General features: G+C 42.5%; 1 protein-coding gene across 1 annotated transcript in view; it reads left to right on the top strand.

Moving 5' to 3' along the window:
- Positions 1 to 15,399, top strand: part of shank1 (SH3 and multiple ankyrin repeat domains 1) — a 176,761-nt gene that overhangs the window by 137,555 nt on the left and 23,807 nt on the right. Inside the window, exons 16-19 of the mRNA XM_079564648.1 lie at positions 12,681 to 12,763; positions 14,466 to 14,590; positions 14,695 to 14,830; positions 14,943 to 15,038. Of these exons, the coding sequence (XP_079420774.1) occupies positions 12,681 to 12,763; positions 14,466 to 14,590; positions 14,695 to 14,830; positions 14,943 to 15,038 (440 nt within the window). The remainder of the gene's footprint in view (positions 1 to 12,680; positions 12,764 to 14,465; positions 14,591 to 14,694; positions 14,831 to 14,942; positions 15,039 to 15,399) is intronic.

The raw sequence follows: 15,399 nt of genomic DNA, 5'->3' as shown, positions 1-15,399 counted from the left end.
CTCAAGCTGAAATTATGACATGATGCTCTATGTTGTCGTTAATGCAACCTATTCCAATGCAAAACAGCCCGTTTTCATGTAACCGCTGTTTGGAGATCACGTTCTGTATCAGTCCACTGCAGCTGTTGTCATAGTAACGATAAACAAATGAGCTGCTGCTGTCGGGGAACTAGTTCGAGGTAAAGTAGGTTCAAATCTGAAATAACCAGTGCCCTGGACTTAAAGTGCATATGACACATTAGACACAATTCTTGCTCAAACATTGTTTACATAATTATACCTAAGTACTTGCTTAAAACGTTACCCAGTTTTCAGACATTTTTTGTGACGTTTATTGTTCCACTTCGTTATTGGACACTGACGATAAGAAATGAGCAAGTTAGAATTCTATAGAACTTTCCCTGTATCTCTGTCATTTACTAAAGAAATGTAATGGAAATAAGTTTTCTTCCCAAGTTTGCTGCCGTGATGGAATGCTGTAATACTGTTGCTATGTTATGACATCACATGTATAACCTCTATTATATCAGTGCATCAGTCCTGCAGTGATGAAGACTTTTTAAATTTTCTTTGCGCCTAAACCTATCACCTCTCAAAACGATCACAAAACTCTCTCTCTCTCTCTCTCTATGGAATTTCTGCAGCCGGGTCAGTCAAGACAAAACCTTATAGAAGTGTATAAAGTGCGGAACCTTGTCTTACCTCCTCTAGTTCCTATGCACGTGATTGACTATGATAGACCAATGTGATAGACCAATGTGAGAAGCACATGGTGTGTCTGTATCAAAACAAACTGGACAACAAAAAATGACACAAAAAACATCTAGGACTTCTGCAGAATTTAATTTAATTTAATAAATCCTTTTCGTAGTCCTTCTAGGGGTAATACAAGTGTTAATAGGATGATTGGGGGTCATTGAGGGGTCCACACTTGCAACCTTCCCTGCTCCGACTCACCAATAGTCACCAATACACACTTATAGAATCATGAAGAAGAAGCTAACGGGCAAAGCTAACTGCGGGCTAGCACCACTTAAACAGTATTTACAGCCATGTTTGAGTGAAAAAAATGATCTCCATTGTGTAATTGGATGTACAATATCCCTCTCTCCCTTTGTCTTTTCTGTCAGCGCAGTGTTTACTCTCACGGACAATTAATGAGTAAAAAACTTAACATGCTACGACACCTGCAGTGACGCTTATGGCCTCTCGGGGCATGAGTTAGTTACTGTACTTACTTAGTACTGCTTTAAAGGAATAGGCCACTGTTTTTTTCCATACTGAGATATGTTCTTGCCTGAGCTTAGATGAGTTGATGCGTACCTGTCTGGTCTTAGTGCGTGCGCTCAGTCACGCAAAAAGACCAAAGATGTTAGCATTTAGCCTCCCCTCTATGGGGTCAAACGGCGGTGAAGCGACCAATCTCTTCGACTTTACTTTACTAAGCTAAGGTAAGAACATATCTCAGTATGCAAAAACGGTGGCCTGTTCCTTTAAAGCTCATGGTCTTTTTTTAAGATATACAAGAAATCGACACTTGTATTAAGCGTTGTTTATAATCTTCCCTCATTACTAACAAACCTGGAGTAGTATTTAGCTTTACTCACACAGTTTTGAGTAATCCTGCTTTTTCTTCTTCTACTGCTGAAATGCTAGTCTGGGAAAGAAAGAGTCCGTTGTCCTAGTCAAGGTATTTTCCCTATAACCGTTAGCCTTTAGCCATCAAGCATCGCAAATAGGAAAGATCCAGATGTTTTCAGCTGTTCTCAAACCATCGACCAGAATATGCTCAGATATCTAAAGGCATTTCTATGATTTCTATGACTTAAACTGTATTGATCACAGCAGCATCTGTATTAGTAAACACTCCTGTAGCTTTACACTGTGGCTTCAATCTTGTTTTTATCTTCAGGCAACACACAAGAGCAGATTTATGTATTTTATTTATTCATACGTAAGACAGAAGTTTCTGGATTACACAGAAAGGAGCTGCTTTTCTGAATACCAGTCGCAGAGTTACTTGTATGAAGTGATTGGGCGTTATTCAAGTATTGTTGCTATGTGGATCCACGCTGCCCCCACACTTAGACATCTGAAATAAGGCTCGGTACATATGGCGCATCGAAGACAATAGGAAAAATAGAGTCATTCTCGGCAATTCACTTAAACTTTTATTTGGTGAGGAAAAACCTAAAAAGGCAGGCGTTTGCTTGTTGAATGTGTAGATGTATGATAACAAAGTATGTTGTGTTTTTGTAGGCATCTATTTGACTTTCATTTTAGCCTTGTTCTGGTCCTGTTCTAGGGATTTTATTAGTTTGGTTTGGGCACAGTTTGATAAAGATAATTCCATGTCATCTTGTTTAAATGTAATCGAATATATTGTGTAGGAATGGTTGTAATCAGGGCTTGACTTTAACATAATTTAGCCTGTTTGAGTATAACAGAGCAACAGAGAATAAGTGCTGCCTGTAGAGCTTTCGTCTGGTGTGTAACATGCAACAAAGGAGCCGCTGTCAAAAGCAGTGCACAAGTCCATGTGACAGAGCGCAGACCCGGTCCAAGGACGTAGCGGGACGATCTAAGCTCAAGCAGAGAATATTTAAACGCTACAGGGGTGCTGTAGTGCAGCAGTGGACTGGAGTGTTGTTTAAAGCAGTGGTTCTCGGCTGGTTTTCAGTGGGAAACGTTTTCAGTGGGTCGTGAGACATTTATCTTCTGAAAAAGTATAATAACACCATCTCAGTCTGTTTAAATTAATGTTCTCAGCTTGTTTTCGTTTGTTTGTTTGTATACTTTATTGTCCCCGTAGGGAAATTCGTCCTCTGCATTTAACCCATGCTTCGATGCCGCTGGGGCAACCCGTAAGGAGCAGTGGTCGACGGCAGTGCCGCGCCCGGGGACCCGTCTCCATGATGTGGAGCCAGGCTGATGGTCAGAATCACCTGGCTGGAGGATTCCCCTATTGTACATGTTTTTAGTGGTAGGGGAAACCGGAGTACCCGGAGGAAACCTACGCAGTCACGGGGAGAACATGCAAACTCCACACAAAAAGGCCCATTCCTGGTAGGGAGTCGAACCCGGGACCTTCTAGCTGTGAAGCGGAGGCGCTAACCGCTGCGCTACCATGCATTTCATCATGATGTCAGCTCTTTAGGCTTATCTAATGCTTATAAAGAATAATCTGTGGGGAAAATACAATTCAATTCAACTTTATTACGGACTCGACGTCCAAAAAATACATTATTTGGCATTTCGAGACAAAATACATTTTCATTTGGGTTTCAGCTCCTCATCCTAGAGCAGGGGTCTCCAACAGGCGGCCGGCGGGTCAAATCCGGCCCCCCAGATGATTCAATCCGGCCCCTGTAGAGCACAAATTCCTGAGTATGTCAGAAAAAAAGTAAGTCTCTCGCCCATTCCTGTGCGGAGTTATGAATGTTGAAAGAAATAACCAGAATGCTCACTTCAGCCACTAGGGGGCAGCTTAAATAAAGAAAGGAAAGAATACCACATGTGTCCAGCAGAGGGCACTGACATAATCAGAGATCAGGATATAAACAACACATTTTAATCACGTGCTTCTTCTTCTTCTTCTTCTTCTTCTTCTTCTTCTTCTTCTTCTTCTTCTTCTTCTTCTTCTTCTTCTTCTTCTTCTTCTTCTAGTGCTGAGTGATTGAATAATTATTACAGAGCAGCAGAGACTTGTGACACAGGCTTGTTAAGTGCAACACAAGTGTAAGATGAGGTTACAGTCCTGTCAGCCTCATTATTATTCATTTTACTGGAGCTTTTGTTTATGGACTCCGGCAATACACTCTCAATATGTTTTGGCCTCCAGCTAAATTTACTTGGAGACCTCTGTCCTAGCGTGATGATGGGTCCAGTGTTGGGGAGAATACTTTGAAATTGTATTTAGTTATAGAATACTGAATACTTGCCTTCTAATGTTTTGTCCAATCAGAGTACTGTATTCTGAATACTTAGAATACTTTCATGTTGATTTGCATTGTAAACATGCATAAAAGGGGCTCATGGTTAAAAACATGCAGCTACACTTGTTTCCTGCCTGTTACGAATTTATTTGCCACTAATTCAGAATTCATGAAAACACTTAGCCAACGCCCACAGCCCCAAATAACATAGAGCTATGAATATACTTATGAATATGAAATGTAATTATTAACTGCAATGTAGTCCTTTAAAGCAGTACTAAGTAACTTATTTACCTTAATAAATCCTTTTCATAGTCCCTCTGGGGGTAATACAATGGGATGATTGGAGGGTCTTTCATCTCCCCCTGGTGGCTCTGGTCAGGAAACCACAATTGCAACTTGACTGCCACCGGACCGGAGTCACCAATACTCACTAATAGAACCACGAAGGAGAAGCTAACAGGCTAACGGGCAAAGCTTGTCTTTTCTGTCAGCGTAGTATTTATTCTCACGAACAGTTAATAGTTGCGCTTACGGCCTCTAGGGGCAAGAGTTGCTTAGTATTGCTTTAATACTAGAAAAGTAACTCTATTCTAAATACCCTCAGATGAGAGTGTAACTTTACCAGAATACAGTTACTCAAAAGGAGTATTCTAATGTATGTATTCAGTTACTCCCCAGCTCTTGACCACCTGGGCTGATCCTCCCATGCACTGGTTCAAAGAAAAAGATGAAAACATGATCTGAAGAAGACCACAGGGCCGGAACGTAATGAATAAAAATATATATTTTGACCTCTGCAAAATGAGTGTGTGATGCTGTTTCTGAATATTTGAAAGTTTTGCCTTTTCATCTGCACCTCAAGCAAGACTTTTTGGTGTCTGTTACTCTTCTCCTTGTTCTGTTCTCACGCCAAATCAGTTGAGAACCACTGGTTTAAAGGACGTCTTTGAGAGAGGTCGACCGGCCAAAATATCAAGCCGATATTTGGGTATTTTACAATAATGGCTATCGGCCAATATCGTTTTGTTTGCATTGGAAAGAGCTCAGCTAGAGACTTTAAGGGACTATACAGAGTTTAAAAATGTCACAATTATGTATTTTCCTCCCCCTACATGTTCCAACAATGTCCTAATGTGTAGAAGGAGCCCAGACCTGTTCACCACAACTGCCTCTAAAATCCTGCACTGTCACTCAAAAAGGTGTTACTTCGGGTCTGAAGTGCCGTCATGCACGAGCTTAATATAGAAGCTGCAGTTACACGTATGACCTGAAGTGGCAGTAGTGAGTATGCAATGGCCAACTTGCATCTAGCCTCTTTAAGACGGGTGTGCACTGTGCAATTGTGGCCGTTTGTGAAGAGTGATCACTCGTCGTGGGGAAAATCTTGGGTCGTAGCTCAAAATCGCAGGTAGTAGATCGTACAGGAGACTGGGACAAAGTTTTAAAGGGACTTTACAGAGTTTAAAAACGTTAAAATTATGTATCTTCCTCCCCCTACATGTTCCAGCCATGTCCTAATGTGTTGAATGAGCTCAGACCTGTTCACCACAACTGCCTCTAAAAACTGTCACTCAAAAAGGTGTTAATTCGGGTCTGAAGTGCCGTCATGCATGCGCTTAAAGGAATAGGCCACCGTTTTTATATACTGAGATATGCTCTTACCTCACTTTAGCCAAGTTAATATATCCCCGTCTGGTCTTTGTCCGTGCGCTCTGCCAGGCAAACGGAGCACATACGCAGCCTCTCCCACATGTCATATAGCTCCAAAAAAGCTCACGATAGAAGCTACCAAGCTCTTCTACGTGTTCCCTATTTAAATAAAGTTACGTGAAGTGTTTTCATGCGAAGTATATTTACACAGAAATGTAACATGTCGATTTTATAAGCAAATAAAAAGGGGGACTATATTGTGAGGCGTAATGATACGAGGAGCAAAACGTCCGCGCAGTAACTCCTAAAGACTTCCCCCGCTCACTTCCGTCAATAACCTTTAGGAGTTACTGCGCGGACGTTTTACTCCTCGTATCATTACGCCTCACAATATAGTCCCCCTTTTTATCTGCTTATAAAATCGACACGTTACATTTCTGTGTAAATATACTTCGCATGAAAACACTTCACGTAACTTTATTTAAATAGGGAACACGTGGAAGAGCTTGGTAGCTTCTATCGTGAGCTTTTTTGGAGCTATGTGACATGTGGGAGAGGCTGCGTATGTGCTCCGTTTGCGTGACAGAGCGCACGGACAAAGACCAGACGGGGATATATTAACTTGGCTAAAGTGAGGTAAGAGCATATCTCAGTATATAAAAACGGTGGCCTATTCCTTTAATATAGAAGGTGCAGATACACGTATGACCTGAAGTGGCAGTAGTGAGTATAAAATGGCCAATCGCAGTAAAAATCAAGTTTGTATTTTACATATGTTGCAGACTTTTGCTTATAATTGCAGAACCATAAGAGGCAGAAACTTGGCAGGTGTTAATGTCAAGACCTTGTTGTTATAATAGACTTTGTAGAGTTGGTTTGGGAGAAGGATGAAAGCTGGTTGAAAGTTCTTTAACCAAGCCAGGAAAAGCACAATTAAAAAAAAAAAACCTTCGTTAGTGAGTTTATCCACTGAACTTATTGTTGTCATTTTCTTACCTAATTGTCCTCATTGTTTTGCCTTTTTATCTTCCATTCTGACACGAGTGCTGAGATATTTTCGACGGTACAGCCTTGACAGCAGATTGCACAGTCTTTTGGCGTCCGCATTGTCGGGCAGAGATGACCGGCAGTGGGCAGGAATACCAACAGCCCATTCTTGGCACCGGCAGACAGACTGGTGCACTCCGCCGACTAAATCAAAGAGATCATGGAGGGAATCTGATTTGGTGAAATTAAAGCAAGATATTGTTTGGCCCGGGAACAGGAAAGAGGCAGAGAGACTAGAGAGATTCAACCCTTTAACTTCCGCGCACACAAATAAGCAGCCAGGAGCGGCACAGACATGAAATAACAATACAAACATATCAGATGGTGCCTTTAAAGGACTTAGAAAACTCTTAACCCCGATTTTAGACTTGAAATGTGATGCAGAGGGAGCTTATTTTTCGGGGAGGCGGAGCTTTTGGGGAGGATTTAACCTGAAGTGGTGAAGAGAGCGGTGAGCAGATGGAGCCGGTGTCATGTTTCAGGGCAGTCAGCGTGTGATTACTGTATGTCACAACATGGCAAACATATAAAGAGGATGAATATAGTTTCAGACTTTTTTAATGGTCGGCAACAGTAATGCAGGACCAAAGACTCTTCCTCAGTGTCTTCCACATTAAGTTGATGAAAGTTGTTCTGTCGAGTATAGGGGTGTATTGATGCTTTTGATATTGGTATTGTCCTATTTGGGCATGTGTATTTTGTTCATATTTGGTTATAGTAAGTTTAGTTAAGAGAAGCCTACATCCCAGTGCATTGTGTTTTTTTTTATATTGTAAGTTGTTGGATCACAGACCTCTGTTTAGAGGGAACATTCCCTGTTACCATGGAGATCCGCCATGTTTGCGGGTGCTCGGAGGCATTTTCTTGCTGTAACTGAACTAAGAACTATATTAAAGTGGAGTATAAATCTGTGGAACAACTCCGTTAAATAAATACATTGTAGTATCCAAGTGTTTTGGTGTATTTTACCTTTTAAAATCTCCATTAGTTTATTATTGCTGCAAATCCCATGGTGCTTAGCGATATGACATCACAATCCTGAACTCTATAGTGATCATATACATTGAATGGTAACACTGAATTATCATTTGCAGAGGCGTAGCTTGACATTAGGTAAGGCAGGCAGCTGCTTGTGGCCCCAACAGTTGCTGTTGTTGCAACAAAAACATAAATCATAAAGATGTCAGTGATGCCACTCGTGCAGGAGAATGTGGATGACACAGCAACACTTTTTCTGAAGACAACGTTTAGAAACACCCCATAATATAAACATGCAAGTATTTAATCCTATTTATGAATTAGGTCAAAATGTTTTTAAGTAAGGCTCTAGGTTTCTAAACATTCAGTAGCATATACATATTTTTCACCTTTAATTTATTTATTCGTTGGGTTTTAGATCAATTTTCATATTTCTGTGAGTTTTGAATCTGACTTTGTGTCGTACCTAGTGTCCCTGCATTAATGGAAAATTGGCTGGTAGTTGATGTGATTAATTTGTTGGCTGCAGTGATGCTGGTGTGTATTTTTAGGACCCGGTTTCTCTTGAAGCAGGTGTAATGGCGATAATTACAGTTCTGCCATAAATTATAAATTAAGAGGACTGTGTACGATAAAATATGTACAAATTTGATTGGACTGATGATTGTTTAACCTGTAACGTGCCGCTCCCCCCGAACAGGGAATTAGGTTGAGGGTCAGGGTTAAGGTTACGATTAGGCTCAGGTAGGCAAGTGTCATGTTTCACTCATACAGATCTCACTCATAGTTTTAGAACCTTGAAGGTCTTGGCTTTGAGGTATCACACTGATATATAGGCTGTAAACTCTCCACTCAATATACATAGGGGATTTGTGTAAGCATAATGACTAACCCTAGCAAGTGCAATTTTCTTTTCAATATTGTGGCGCAAAACTATGGACTGAGAATGGAGAGTTTATGACAACTAACAGCAAAAAAGAGCAAGTGTCAAGTGTCTTTAGTGTAAAGTGGTCTGGGTCATTAAGGGAGTGGTCAAGGTCATTCATATTCATGTGGCAACAACCACAGCCTGATATCACTGTGCTCTGGTCCTGCATCAAAACTCCTTTGTATGTGCTCTATGTGGCCATTAGGAGGGCAGAGCGCTCTAGTGTTTGAACAGTTTTCAAGAGCCAGAGGATCAGTTATTGAGAAAACTGAATATGAGGCAAATATGTAATTTAATTGAATGATTTCACATCAAAATCAGGCATAGGCTATGAGTAGAGAGGCAAAAGGGTCTATATTTTCTGTGAATCAGTCATGATAGAGCCTTGTGAAGAGAAGGAAACTATTGACTATTGGCCTGATCAATCAGAGTGGTGACAACCCACCCTCCCCTTTCCCCCCAAACCGGTCTAGTTTGCAAACCACTCCAGACCCCATGGCTGAAGTGGTCTGCGACTGGAACCAGGTCACTTTTGCCAGTGGAAACACCTTCAAACCGCTCCGGTCGAAATGGGGCTAATTTTAAACATTCTAGCACAATCACATGCATGAAAACATAAAACAGAGCTCTAAAGTCCTGCCTCCGGAAATGTGCTGGAAGTCAAAATCTCCATAGACTTTCTCGGTAGTTTAAACTCTTAAGATTTGATTTTAAAAAGTCTATTGAATGTTCAGCTCCATTAGGTGAAGCAACTTTGAAAAGAGTGAAACTACAATGTTTGGCAATACTATAACCTAATAAATAAACCTGAACGTGCAGCCCCTGTAGGGTTACACCTGTGTCCGTGGCAAATACAACACAGCTCATTTTAGACCAAAAACTCTCCCCTCTCTCTGTCTCCGTCTCTCTTTTCTTGGTTTCTACAGCAACAACCCGCTCCTTCCCCTGTACGTAGCATCTTGTAGGATTTTTGGAGGCAGACACCTTTTTGGGCTCACACTGAGAAATGAATCATGGCACTTTTTAAGTCGCCGTTACTGTGGTGCTGAGTGCAACTTGATTTTTTTTGTTTTGACATTTCAAGATTGTCAAGAGTAGCCTCCGTTTAGAGCTATTTGTTGTTTGGATAGCGCTGTTGCTACGCCTCTCTCCTGGGAAGATGTGCCGTGTGACTGTGATCGGTGGTGGAGAAGGCTGTCCCAGGGCAGCTAATAGAACGGTTTACCACCTTGTAAAGCAGAGCGGGGTCTGTATCATTTTACGTCGAGCTGATGTTAAACAAGGCCTGACGTTTACACAAGCCAACTCGCTAAACACTGGTGGATTTGAGAGACGTTGGAGCACAGAAAGAGGGTCCCAGCCAGGTTCGATTCCAGACCAGGAGGGGCCTTTCTGTGTGGATTTTGCCTGCCCTTGTCTGCATGTGCTCTGGTTTCCCTTTATCACTTAAACATGAACACGAGGGCTGCTTCCAAATCGAGCAAATTGGTAAGAGACAAAACCTAGGGCTGTCAGAAGGAGGTAGGGCAAGGAGCCTCAATGCTTTCTATTATACCTCCTTTAGCATAGGGACCTCTCATGGTTCCTCACCGGCAATTAGGAGCTATGTGCCATCCCATTAGACACCGGGCCATCAATCCCCCCACCCCTCCACTCCAGTGATTCCAGTGATTCATGCACTGTTGATTGACAGGCGCACATTTAATTAAAAACAAGAAAAAGATTCAGCACAAGCCAAACTTTGCAAAAGTGACAAAATACATGTTCGAGTCGCCACAGCACCGTCACATCTCACTGTTTTAAAGAGCCGCCTCAATAAATGGCCAAAATGAAGAAGTTTGTGCTTTTGCTTTCATTTAGAGGAAACTTAAAGCCATGGCTAATTTGCAGACAGCGGAGGAGCAGACCTCTCTGTGTTAATGCGGCATCTTTCTCCGAGGATGAACCAAAGGACGGGATTTGGTGGAATATTAGACCAGAGCATTTTTTTATTTCTATTATGAGGGCTGTAGCTGTGGAAGGTAAATCTGAAACCGCTTTTTATCACCGTCTGTTTCCTGTGTGGCTTCATATCGTTATTGTGGATCATGTTTGAGTCTTCAAAGTCAGTGGCTGCAGTAGGAGTATATTTTGTTGTCCAATACCATATGGGGTATATTGCTTTTATGAAACAGCTGTTGATGATCTCACTTCCCCTGTTGTTTCCGCCACTGGGTGAGGACGGGATCTACCCTGTTTCGTTGCAATACGCGACACGGGGCAGTTTCACACGTGGACCATTTCCACTGCTGATGGACCGCAGCGGTTGTGGGCGGATGCGAGAATGCAAGTTACTAAAGGAAAAACAGAACACCGATGAAAAGGTTTGGGATTAGCAATGAGAACAATGTGGGCCAATAATGTCTACATTGTTTGTAGCGGCGTAGTTTCCCTTTTCCTTAATGCCGCTGAGTGGTACGATTGGGTCCTGTAGATTTGTGGAACGCGTTATGGTATGCAGAGGTGCTGGATCCAGGATTCAATGATTTTTTGATTGCAGCTACCACAGCAGTGTGGGTATGGACATTTAAGGCAAGAATATATTGATAGGATGAATACTGGATTGAAAATTACGGCTACCCAACTAGTCCCTCTCCTCACTCCCTGCCCGTGCACCAGGTCCCAAGGCAAATACTAGAGGAAAGAAGCAGCTATAAGACAAACAATGACTGTAAAGTATATGCAGATTTTTTGTTGACACCGGTTTGAGCTGTTGATCATGTTGTAGAATATTATGAACTGTATGAACTGCCTGTTTTAGTGACGGCTGTTCACATCACGTTAGTAACAGTTCTGCCCTTTGGACCAGGGGTAAGGTCTAACAGGGTAGACCAGAAACTGGGCTGGGTAGGGTCTGCCAGTGGAAACGGGGCTAAAGAGTATTACACACTGAAAGCTCATTTATGCTCTCCGTTCGGAACAGATATGCATGTAGCTTTCTGTCCGTCTCCTTCGTGATTCTGTCCATGCTCCGTCAGTCGCTTTGTTTACCCAGAGTCACAACAACAACGTAACAGTACATGAGCTCACCGCTGGGGACACTACTGTACACAGCTCAACCGTCGAAGCAGAACAAGCAGCTGAACCTCTAAAAAGTGAACCATTTGCAAACAACCCTTCACTGCTTTACCTAATTTTCTTGTCTCTACTCCAGTAAAATGCAATGTCTTCGCAAGTGTCGCCATTTGTCTACATTTCTTCTTGGTTCATGCATTTTCTGCCACACTTCCAGCGCCCTCTGGTGTTCAGTTTTGATAACAAAGGCTGGACATTAGGAAGGTTTGAAAGCATAAATGGAGTGACAGTAACTACACATATTACACATATTTATTTACATAGGAAATGGGAGCATAAATGAGCCTTCATTGTATGTTGGCTTTGTTGTATTTTATAGAGAAAGCTCAGGGAGGAAGAAGGAAGGAATTCAAATGTGTTTTTTTTATTGTCTTTGTGGCTAAATACAGTAGTTTGTGTGGTTAGATGGTGAACTTTGGACTTCGATGAATCTTATATTTGTTGAAAGTAGTTTAAGTGCACTTATTGGTGGCCTCATTTCGCCCGAGAGCCGTGAGCGCGTCTCGTGAATCCAGTTGTTCACACTCAAACAGACTTTGAATTTCTCTTCGCTTCTCGACGTCCCACTGTCACTAGTTTTTGATCCCTGCTCTGAACTTTGTTACTACAGGCATTTCCGCTGTTTGGATTTCTGCTTTGAGGAATTGTTTGGCGTGAAGATAGATTTAACACCTCTAAACTTTTTCAAAAATGTATGGAAAATCTGTTCAAGGGGCCCAAAATCGGATTATAATGCAGCAGTATTTGTAATGGAAACGTTGAAGTATTTTGAGTTTGGCGTTTTTGAAGGACTTAAAGCTTCTTTTAAAGACAATGGTTTTTCTTAACATGTTTTTCCATTGTCATAAACATACATGGAGTTTAAGTTATTACTGTAATGCGAGTTTCTGCTCCTGACACATTTCCCAAGCTTTACTGAAGGATGGATTAAATTCCCCCTTTGTGGACAATAAAGTCTACCTTGACCTTAATCTTTGGAGGCATACTGTATCTCTAACCGTGATTTTGTTCTGCCCTCTCCGCAGTGACTATATCATCAAGGAGAAGACTGTGCTGCTACAAAAGAAAGACAGCGAGGGCTTCGGCTTCGTCCTGCGGGGAGCCAAAGGTAAAGAGCTCAGCATCGCCCCTGGTTTATATTTGAACTTAAGTGAGACAAGAAAGATCCAGCTAGCTCAGGGGTTTCCAAACTTTTTTTCATTGAGGGCCACATATCAAAGTGTGCACAGCATGGAGGGCCACAGATCACAGGTCAATGCAGTTTAACATTAAGTTATACCCATGCGTTTAAGAGAGGTTTAAACTGTTCCCCACACCTTTATTTAGACTTGGAACCATAATACCAGCTCTGTCTCACAGTACAATGTAAGTTTCTGAGGTTTGCAGTAAGTTGGTCTGAAGGCTGGACTTTGGGCAGCCCTGAACGAGGTGAATGTAAACAACAGAGTGAGGTTTTGGCAGATCTAAGTCATCCCCTCACAAGTGGTTTATCTTGGGAGCAGACTGTGTAACCACATCAGTTTCAAGAAGTTATTCGGCTGAGACAAAGGGCCCGTGTTTCTAAACGCAGACAATAGCGTGGCCTTTTGCACTTAGAAGCGCCCAGTGAGATCTTGCAGCTTCAGACCTGGCTGGAAAACACCCATAGCCAATGGCGTATGTTGTTGTTTTTGTACAACAGGTCAAATGCTAACTTTAGCTCTGCTGCTAGCTATGTCTAAACTTTAAGCTGTTGCTGCTGCTTTATTTGTGCGTCTTTCTAATTATAAAAGTGCTTATCAGGTGAGTTATCCTTTAAAATCCACTGTTTTTCTGCTCACTCTGCAACAAGTCCAAACCTGGCTCTGAAAAGACTGGTCCTTATCTTTAACATGCTGCTTAGCTTCTCCTCTTTTTATTATTGTCACCGAAGTGGTGACAATAAGAGTGGATAGAGTTACAGTGGCAACTAAAATGTGTGTATTTAATCATATTCTTGTTATGTAGCTAGTACCTGCTGAACTACTGAATGAGACGAGCTGTGTGCTTTTATTCTGACGTGCTGGAACGTGACCGGAAATTACTTCTTGGACGGCGTTGTTACCGTTAGAGTCAATTATGGCCAAGTGCAGACAGGCACCAGAGCGGCTGTACATCTCTTGCTCTCGGGACACCGGACATAGACAGTATTTAATTCACAGTGGAATAAATAAAGTTTTAGTTTGACCTGTGAGAGCTTATTAAAAGCCTATAATGCTAAAGGAAGAACATGAGGCAGCGCGATATAAACGAGGAAATTAATGTGAGGCAGCAAAAAGTGCTCAGTGCTGTTTGTAATAAACCATGCCTCAGTCGAATCTCTTCTTTTTTTTTTAAGCGACACCCTCTCGCCAGTGCTGTAGTCAAATAGCAACAGCTGCGCACAGGCAAGATGGCCATCTTATTTGAAGCAGTGCTGTCCTTGCGCCAGGCAGAAGATCGGGCCCAAAGTAACATCCTCCTACACATGTTAAGAGCTCATACCATGGAGGAAACCTTTGTTGACTACAAGCTTATACAAAGGTGCCACTATATCTTTCACAATGTGAGCCTGATGAATCCTGGCATTGTCATCTTGGAAAATGCCCGTACCATCAGGGAAGAAGAAACCCATTGATGGAATAACCTGGTCATTCAGAATGTTCAAATCGTCATCTGATCTCATTCTTTGGGCTCATAGTGTTGCTGAACCTCGATCTGCCAACTGCAGCGACCCCAGATCCTAACAGTTAGTTAAATCCTGGTGGTGACTTGTTTTGTGTTTATAACATCTCTGTTGCATTTCACTTCAGCCCAAATGCCCATCGAGGAGTTCACTCCGACCCCGGCCTTCCCCGCGCTGCAGTATCTGGAGTCAGTGGACGAGGGCGGTGTGGCCTGGAGAGCCGGACTCAGGATGGGAGACTTCCTCATAGAAGTAGGTGCACACGCTGCTTTCACGGGGCGTTGGGAAAAGTTATGTCAAAATCTGTTGCACTTACAGTAACAGTCGTGGCATAATTAGTACCAATGTGTTTTCAGGTGAACGGTCAGAACGTGGTGAAGGTGGGCCATCGGCAGGTGGTCAACATGATCCGCCAGGGAGGGAACAGCCTCATGGTGAAGGTCGTCATGGTTACGCGCAACCCTGACATGGACGACGGCACCAGGAAGAAGAGTGAGAATATTTGGATTTCACATCTAAATCTCAACATATCCTGCACACACTAAGCCTAGCAATAGCTCCGCCTTTGTATCTTGTCTTTTAAAATCTACGTTCTCTTCTCCAGTTCCGCAGCAAAGCAAGAGGCTGAGCACTCCGGCCATCGCCCTCCGGTCCAAATCCATGACTTCAGAGCTGGAGGAGATGGGTAAGACGCACCGCAGTAGGACTTAAGCGCGATGAATGAGGACATATTGTATCAGCTCGAAGCGTGTTCGCGAGACACAAAGCACGGGAGGCAGAAGCGCGTAAGTTGACGGAGGTGACGAGCAGCGGCGGTGCGAACAAGACGCTCAAGATGCTGGAGAAGTGAGAAGAGGATGTGAAACGAGGCTAAATTTAGATCTAAGCATGTATTAAGCATAGAGTTAATTACGTGAATAGACAGAGATCAGGAGTTTCTTCATGTTCACGGAAAGCTGAAAGGAGTAACCTAAAAACACATGCTTTAAAGCTTAATATTCCAGCTATCGGGCTCCTAATCAAGAACCAAGAGTGTAGTGACCCTAAACCCGCTGGTACTG

This window comes from Gobius niger (genome assembly GCF_951799975.1).
Source record: "Gobius niger genome assembly, chromosome: 10".
Lineage (NCBI taxonomy): Eukaryota > Metazoa > Chordata > Actinopteri > Gobiiformes > Gobiidae > Gobius > Gobius niger.
This window is presented reverse-complemented; position numbering and strand designations above follow the sequence as displayed.